Source organism: Notothenia coriiceps, unplaced genomic scaffold (genome assembly GCF_000735185.1).
Source record: "Notothenia coriiceps isolate Sejong01 unplaced genomic scaffold, NC01 NC01_scaffold00000339, whole genome shotgun sequence".
Classification (NCBI taxonomy): domain Eukaryota; kingdom Metazoa; phylum Chordata; class Actinopteri; order Perciformes; family Nototheniidae; genus Notothenia; species Notothenia coriiceps.
The window spans coordinates 13857074-13866333 of record NW_011333040.1 but is presented as its reverse complement, the minus strand read 5'-3'; the positions used below and the strand labels follow the sequence as shown (position 1 = coordinate 13866333).

The 9260-nt window shown below is 41.0% G+C and overlaps 1 protein-coding gene across 1 annotated transcript; it reads right to left on the bottom strand.

Annotated features, from left to right (window-relative positions):
* Window positions 1-177: 177 nt before the first annotated feature.
* appl1 (adaptor protein, phosphotyrosine interaction, PH domain and leucine zipper containing 1) lies at window positions 178-8362 on the bottom strand (the record flags this gene model as incomplete). The annotated part of the gene is made up of 14 exons (XM_010777869.1): window positions 178-2228; window positions 2857-2946; window positions 3065-3115; window positions 3199-3339; window positions 3431-3467; window positions 4817-4991; window positions 5386-5438; window positions 5524-5703; window positions 6351-6442; window positions 6716-6772; window positions 6858-6900; window positions 6980-7168; window positions 7924-8085; window positions 8253-8362. Coding segments are annotated over 14 exons (1533 nt in total), but the record flags the coding sequence as incomplete, so codon positions are not given.
* Window positions 8363-9260: the final 898 nt, after the last annotated feature.

Genomic DNA, 9260 nt, shown 5'->3' with positions numbered 1-9260 from the left:
TGACAGATTGTGTTTGTTTGATTTTAAATACAGACTGTATAGTAATCCTAGGAAAGGAATAGTTTTAATTTTAAATATTTTATAACTAAATTCTCCCAATCCCATGAGATACATTAAGTAATAAATAAAACCCAAAGGTTCGTTTGATGTGAAAAACCTCATCAGATGACAAAGGCGGGTGGAGTTAGTGCTTTTATTTATCACTGAAAAGCCTTTTAATTTATTTTATTGTTCATTACACGGAACAATTTTCACTAAGACATATTTACAGTTTAACATCATCGTGTTTTCCCGCGTCAGCAAAGTGCAGCTCCACTTCAGCTCGAGTTCTTCACCAGGTAATAGCAACAAAACACTCTGCCCAAAAGAAAAATAACTCAAATAAAATAATCATCAGTAACCGTTTACTTAGGCTCCCCACAGGAGGCGGTGACCTCTAACTTTAACAACAATTTATTCTTCCTAAATGCTGATACATACAACATATCGCTGTGAATCATTCTGGATAAAAAGGCAGATTCATGAAAAAAACCCTGTGAAAAACAGAAAAGGCCCCAGACAAATGACACAAACATTTAGTAAAAGCACAGATAAATAATGTGACGTCAGGAGAAACTGACTCAGCTCAGGAATTAGCAGAAAGTTTGTGTTTAAATGTTAGATTTCCTTCAAAGTTTCTGAATGGGTAAAATGTACCAGCTTATCAGAAGACAAAAAAAAGGGACGAGACCTTTTAATAAAAAAGGTGTACTTTCAGTTCCCAGATCCATCTTTAGGAAAAAGAAAGAAGAGCGAGGCATCTCCGGCTCTCCTGTGATATGGTCATTATTCATGAGCACTACCGTCATGCAACTAGTCATTTCGTTAGAGGCAGATAGGTTACTTCTGGAGTCAAAATCTTCATATAAAGTGTTGAACATCAGATTTCCTTTGCAGTCTCCTGTGCCTCCAGTCCAACATGCTGATGCACATCCCATAAAAACAGCATGAGATAATTACTAATGATATAGTTAGTTTTTCTAGATTAACCACAAACCAAACCTGAAACACTGAAAAGGAGGAATTGTGAAACACAACACAGTTGATATTGACACTGAAGCCTGTAAAAGGTGCTTTTTTTTTTCTTATTTAATCCTAAATAAAAAAGGGGTTTTGTCCAAAAAATTTCACTATGGATAAAGTAAGACCTACATTACTATGATAAAAGGAAAAAGTGGTGCTGGAATTTCACAGGTTGATATTAGAAAGAGATACTTTTGTCTTGAATAATTTGTATACAATTGCAAAAATAACTGCAAGCATAATCTGTGTTTCCATACAGACACCTGATATGATGATTTCACGATCAATGAACTCAAACATCATGCAGGCACAAACTGGCCTGAAAGTGTTGGTATTTATTCTATAAGTAACTTATGAACGCCAGTTTGTGTGTATGTTTTAGACTGAACTGAACTAATAGACTGAACTGTAACAATTGATAATAATCCTTTCAACGGAATCATTTTAATTATCATTTACCAAGGGACTTCCAACCGGGATGAAAAATAAAAAAAAGGTTATATATCGACAAAACAACATTGATGCGTTAATATGAAATCTTCGAGACGCAACTTTAACCAAGATTTTTGTTTTGTATTTCACCACTGAGGTGTTCAATGTCCTCAGAAAAACCTTGGATATCTGGCTTTTCTCTCTCACAGATCCCGATTCATTATTTCACACGCAAACCCCTTTGTCGTAGCTTTTAGCCCTTTCTTTAAAATAAAATAGAAATCAGAACCTGGCAGGTTAAATCATTATTTGCTTTTTTTTCTGGAAAGTGAAGCCAGTATAAAAAGCAGCGTTATTTTACACACAGAAGAATAAAACACATAAGTCTGTGATGAGACGTCTCCCCTCCACATCTTGTAGTGTGAGGGTGCGTTTAGTTTAGTCCAGCAGAGAGGGAGCGCTTGCTTTGCACTCCCAGGCAGCCAGGGAGGGCGGGTGGTGTTCCCCTCCTCTGATTCCTGAGCTATTGCTTCGATATTACCACCTGGGAGTCAACTTAAAACACGCTCCGTTAGCTCTCGTTAGGCTTCAGACTCTCCCTTCTTCTTCCCCTCCTCTCCGGCGTCGCTGTCCTCTGATTGGCTGTTGCTGAGCACGAGGAACTGCTCGTCAGCGGCGGGCGGGTTGCCGGGGCGACTCGAGGCGGCGATCAAACGGCTCTGCTCCTCCAGATCCTGCAGGACAACAAACACAGCTCTCAGGTTGGAGTTCATGAAGATAGTGTTGTGAAAATACAATGCAATTACCGAGCTTACATTATTCATATTTACTCCATCTTCCATAGAAACAATTATTAGATCTGTCTATGAAACAATCTGCAGACTAAATGATGGTTAGTTCATTTGTGAAATAACCTGGAGAGGCCACATGTAAATAAAAACATAAATATAGTATACTTTATAATATTGTGTTAAAATATTAGATTTCTTTTGAACGGATATCAGAGCAGAGCAAAGCATTTCAGAAGACTAAAGCTTTTTTCATTCAGTTTCCAAAATGGAGAAAAGTCAACAAAAAATGGTAAAAGTGTGATTTGGGTTTGTGTTTATAAAATCATATCCACAAATTAAATATCTAACACTTTTGTGAAATTGCATTAAAAAGTTCAAGCTTACATTATAGTAGATTGCCATAGGATTTTCCATACCAAACAATTATCTGATTTATTTAGAAAATAACCAACAGAATAATTATAACAAAAAAAGTTCATTTCATGTCAAATGTAGAGGGTATATCTATTTCTGCGCAGAAAAGGTGATCTATCTTATCCAGAGCAACTTTTCAGTTGAGGCTACAGGTCACCTTCTCGATCTGCTTCTGCTTGCTGAGCTCCTCCTGCTGTTTCTCTTTGGCCTTGTCGGTCTCCTTCCTCTTCTCCACGGCCTTACGGTCCTGAACAACAAACACAGCGAATATTATTCCCCTCCGCAACACCACCTGAAGACAGCAGCATCACAGTGTAGTGAGAGAGATTATCTTCAGTGTATTGAAGTTTTAAAATCAGTCTCACCATCTCAGAGTGGAAGGCTATCTGTTTTGCCAAGCCAACGCTGTCGCAGATCTGAAAGAAATGAAGAAGAAGAAAACGCGTCAGACAGACACAGTGTTGGACAATAACAGATGGATAGACAGACAGCGGACGACCTTCTCTCCGTCGTTGTTGGACTCGAAGATGTAGCAGACGGCTCGGCTGTCCCCCGGCCCGCCTGCAGGCTGCAGGACCAGACCAAACAGCCTCTTGTTGTCCTGATGGGACGAACACTGGAGCACCGTGCAGAGAGGGAACTGCAGCAGGACAGAGGAGGAGTACAAATCATTGGAAATAACAATGTTGTAACCTAAAACTATCTGAACAGAGGAACAGAAAGCCTCTCACCCTGAGTCGAGTGACTTGCGTCTGAGGATCAATGAGTCTGAAACAAAAAACAAACACATGTTACTGCACAGAAAAAGTGTTTCTATGTAAGAAATGAGACACATTAGTCATTAATGTCCTCTCTTCAGTAAGCAATACTTCCATTATCATTGGCACTTCTAAATGTTAGTATTCAGGAAAATAAAACATATTGATGGATACATTAGCAAAAGCATAAATGGTTCAGAGAGAAAAGTCCACTCAGTGCAGACGCAGTTTATATGTTTTTGTTTTAAACATTAAATAAACAGATCTATTCATTTAGTCATCTTTTACTTTTTTATTTTGATCGCACATTTTGAGTTCCACCTCAATAATTCGAATAATTTTCGTAAAATATATATTTGTTAGATGATGAACTGAAATATGTTACAATAAAAATATGGTGGCCATTTATTTCTTTTTATGAACAACACAGAATGTAGTTCTTGTGTGAATGGGTGTTACAACATGATTATTCATTCATTACCTTTTTTTATTTAAAAGGTCCCATGTCGTGCTTTTCTGGTTATTACCCGTCCCCTTGTGTGTTATGAAGGTTTTTCTGCATGTAAACGGTCTGCAGAGTCAAAACCCTCAAAGTACACCCTGTAGCGAGTAAAACTCTAACACAGAAAATACCTGTCTATGCTGAACCAGAAAGATTTCTCTTTTTCTTCCTGGGTACAGTGACGTGACAACGACCAAATGGACCAATCCGTGGAGCTCCTCACACACACACTCAGCCTTATCTTTTCTCAGCCGCAGCTGCGTGGATCTTCACTCACAGTTCGCCACACACTCACGTGTGTGTGCTCAGGCTGAGTTTCGCCATCTCGCAGACCCCACGCAGCAACCAGGAAACGACACCAGTAATCCAGCTCACACTGTCCGCTCCTCGCAGCAGCGAGTCCAGCAACGTCCCGCCAACACGGCACCCAGACCCCACGCAGCATTCTCGTCTGTTTGTCATTACTGGTGTCCTTTTCTGGTTGCTAACAAACACCATTGTAACACATAAACACACATCAGAGCACGGTTGGCTCATAGGGGGGGGGGGGTTAGGAGCTCCAACAAGCCGTTTAAGACAGAGAGTGAATCCACATACTATACAGAGATGCTGTATGAGAAACCAATGTGAGTTTGGAACATTGAACAATGTAAATCTATTCTAGTAGACCTCAAGAATGGAATTATGATCAGTAGAAAAGGCCATGACATGGGACCTTTAACACAATTTTCGGAGTAAAGGGAAAAAGTAATTCCCTTTTTTGTGTAGGCATATTGTGGCTGTAATGAACCCTGCCTGCAGCCTATAGAGGGGGCTCCTTAGACTCAAAACACTCAGACACTAGAGCTCAGTCCTACTTGAGGCAGTCGCAGGTCACCAGCAGGTGGGACTCGGTCATCCTGAAGATGTTGTGGATGGCTCTCGCTGCCAGGATCTGCCTCATGGTCTCTGAGATGATGTCCACTGACTCGGGGGTCTTCACCTCCATGGAGCCCAGGAAGCGAACGATGAAGAGCTGGTGGAGGATCGAGTCTGGACAGCAGACAATAAGACTTCCATCACACACCAATCAATTTCACTGAGAAAACTCAAGGAAGTGAGCTGCTTTTATCCAAAGTTAACCAGACAAACATGTACTTAAATAACCAAGTTGTCCTTATCTGAAGCATTTGTTTTATAAAACTAAAACATTATGTTACAACAAATAAGTTTCACTTTAGACCAAGATTATTATCGAGAATGGCCAATGGTGCCCTTTGAGGCCTACAAGGGAATAAAACCCTCTTCAACCACAAATCTTAGTTAAATCAGATGTTCTTTGCCCCTGTGAGCCAATACAAGTTTGTCTCACAAAGTATAGCAGAGAAGACAACACTTTCTAACTTTTTTTTTTATCTGAATAGTATGAAGTGTAGACCGATGTTACCTTCACTGTCCTCTGAAGTGCTGTCCCCTGACTCTCCAAACGGGTTACTCCTCCTGTGGAAAAACACACAAAATCAAACACAACCCTTTTATTTATCGATCTGGTGCTGAGCTGAATTTATAAGTCGATGTCCCATACCTGCCGGACTGTGCTGCCGTCTTGCTCTGTCCTGAGTTCTCCTCTGTGACGGGGGATATGATGTCAAACTGGATTGGTGTTTCCGGGGCGACCAGGGCGTCCAATGAGAGCACAGAGAGGGCCGGCGACAGCTCAGAGCCGACAGAGCTTATGCTGCTAGCTCGGCCAGCACGCCCTTTACTGGAATAATGACCAAGAGAGATTAATGAAGTTATCGGTGGAGGTCCAGAGGTCCTACCACACTACTTTATGATTTTGGAAGGTTAAATGTTATCACCAGAAATAAAAAGCTAACTAACTAACTACAGCAAGGTTGCATGACTTCATATCACCACCGCTTAGCTAAAGGGGGGTCATGCTTGGTGTAATGATGATGAGCAGTCTCATTTAGCCGTTTTTAGGACAAATGTATTTTATGTCATAGAAACATTTGTATTGGTAAAAGTGTATTAACAACAGACATTATTTCAGGCGTTTAACCAAAAACAGATAACAAAAACCATTGACTTTGAGAACTGATAAAGGAAAATGCTAAAAAAAAAAACTAACTCCAAGTTTTAGCACTAATTTGTGCAGCACTCTATATCTGGAAGCGAACAGGTTCTGAGGTTGTTGATCAAACATTGTAGTTTTTGTAGGGATATGTGTTGACACTGGGGGCCTTTATATACATACACACACACACACACACACACACACACACACACACACACACACACACACACACACACACACACACACACACACACACACACACACACACACACACACACACACACACACACACACACACACACACACACACACACACACACACACACACACACCTGCTGGGTCTCATGCTCTCGTGCCTCTGCTGGAAGGACGGCGACGGCGTCACAGCTTCAAGAGCTGATTGGTTCACTCTGGCCGCAAGCTCCTGCCAATGGGAAGAAAGAACAGTCAGCATCAAGCATCAGGAACATATATGTTATTTTCACTTTCCATGTATTTATATTTTAACTAATTATTTTGTCACAGTCCATACAACTAAATAAAATAAAATTATACATCTAATAAAATGTAAAAAAAATGAACAAATGATCAATCCATCAAATCATCTATAAATGTGAATTTATATTTTGGTACTAGCTGCCAAAGTCTCCACCATGATCTGTGACTAGGTAAATGAGTAAATGAGGGACACACAGACCTCTGCGTTCTCACTCAGGTAGATCCTTTTGGAGATGTTGTTGATGGTAGAGATCCACTGCAGGAGGAAGCAGCAGGGAGACAAAGTGATTACAAAAAAACAGTCAACACAGAACAGGTCACATGACAGAAAAACGTTTTACCTCATCGCAGTCCCTCCTGCTCTCCGACTGCAGCGTCACCACCCTGACAGAACGGAGAAATCAGTTGAATACAGTGGCATTTATTCATGGTGGAGAAATGGAAGAAAAGGGAGCCCTCTCACTTCTTGCCATCAAAGGAAGTGACCTGGAAGCAGAAGCGGCGGTCGTCGCAGTCCACCGCCATGACGGAGCAGTTGTCCAGGTCGGTGACGAGCCCTCCTGCCACCTCGCCGCGGCCCTGCTGCATCAGGTTGCCGCCCTGCGTGAAGAAGTACTGACGCTCCCAGGACGACGACACCAGCCCCGTCTTACTGAGAGACACACACAGAAGAGCTGGTTTAAAACACAAACTACATATTAGATGTAAAGATCGTCATTTATTTTAGCTCCACATTGCCACAAAAGCACACTACGCAAACATGACAGAGGAACGTAACAGGTAAAACACTTTATGAAAACCAGTGAAGTATAAGTGCTTAAATAGAACAAAAGGATAGCACAACACAGGGATCGTACAGCTTTTTAAGAGTGTCAAGCACTTTCATGGTAACCAAATCAAATATGTACAGACTCTTGAACCTTTGTCATTACATCTAAATATTTACAGTAAATGCAACTGAGAAAATAAATGCTAAAATAATTCCCTCAAGGCCACACCAATAATGTGTATAGACACGTGTTTAAATTAAATGTTGTAGTAATGGGTCTCTGTTGGAGCCACAGCTTGGGCGTAGGGGTGTATGGTGTCTATCCCACTGTATCTATGATTTATTGCATTTTATATGACTTTAAATATCAATAACAAGACCTTGAAAAAAATATGTCCAGATGTTGTTAACACTGATTGAAATTATTGACAAAAGACAGAAAATTAATTGTAAAAAATTATCCTTTAGCAGTTTTGTGTTTCATGAAATGTTTCCACAAGGATTATTTACATTTTCTGCAAATAAAAAAGTATGAAATGAAAAATGATTTCAAAGATCAGATTATAATTTATTCACAGAGGAGCTTTGATCAGAAAATGTAATAAAAAGAAAATGATATATATATGAATGTGTCCTACTTGCGGATGTGCAGGTAGCCCTGTTTCCTGGTCAGGTTCCTGCAGACAGGTGAGTGGGCGGGGTCAGGGTCACATGGTACGTATAGAGGGTCACATGATCGCTCCATCTCCTGGATCGTCTCATGCATCTGCCCGACCTCCGTCTCCATCTCCCGACGCACACTGCAAACACACACACACATACAATTAAGTCACATGTTCACACTTATTTTTAACATCTTATCAGTACATTTCATTTAGCCGATGCTTTTATACAAAGCGACTTACAACAAGTGCATCAACCACTAAGCTTCTTATTCAGAACAGCAAGAATCCTGCAAGTTTCTTACTTCTGGACGCTGGTTCCTATTGTTCCCAGGAAGTCCTCCCACTGCTGGGTGAGATTTTCTGAACCCAGCTTAAAGAAACTGATCTGGACCGGGGGGAAAAAACAGTCAAAGATAAATCAGCAGGTTTCTTAACAGCTCTCAAAACATCTGAACAACATCATTTTAACACTTGAGCCTCATTTTGGAACAAAGACCAAAAATTTCGCCGCAGAGCTGCCAACCTTTGTTTGGATATACAGTGGGGCAAAAAAGTATTTAGTCAGCCACCAATTGTGCAAGTTCTCCCACTTAAGAGAGGGGCCTGTAATTTTCATCCTAGGTACACTTCAACTATGAGAGACAGGATGGGGGGAAAGAACCCAGGAAATCACATTGTAGGATTTTTAATGAATGAATGAATTGATAAATTCCTCGGTAAAATAAGTATTTGGTCACCACAAACAAACAAGATTTCTGGCTCTCACAGACCTGTAACTTCTTCTTTAAGAGCCTCCTCTGTCCTCCACTTGTTAACTGTATTAATGGCACCTGTTTGAACTCGTTATCAGTATAAAAGACACCTGTCCACAACCTCAAACAGTCACACTCCAAACTCCACTAGGGCCAATACCAAAGAGCTGTCAAAGGACACCAGAAACAAAATTGTAGACCTGCACCAGACTGGGAAGACTGAATCTGCAATAGGTAAGCAGCTTGGTGTGAAGAAATCAACTGTGGGAGCAATTATTAGAAAATGGAAGACATACAAGACCACTGATAATCTCCCTCGATCTGGGGCTCCACGCAAGATCTCACCCCGTGGGGTCAAAATCATCACAAGAACGGTGAGCAAAAATCCCAGAACCACACGGGGGGACCTAGTCAATGACCTGCAGAGAGCTGGGACCAAAGTAACAAAGGCTACCATCAGTAACACACTACGCCGCCAGGGACTCAAATCCTGCAGTGCCAGACGTGTCCCCCTGCTTAAGCCAGTACATGTCCAGGCCCGTCTGAAGTTTGCATTTA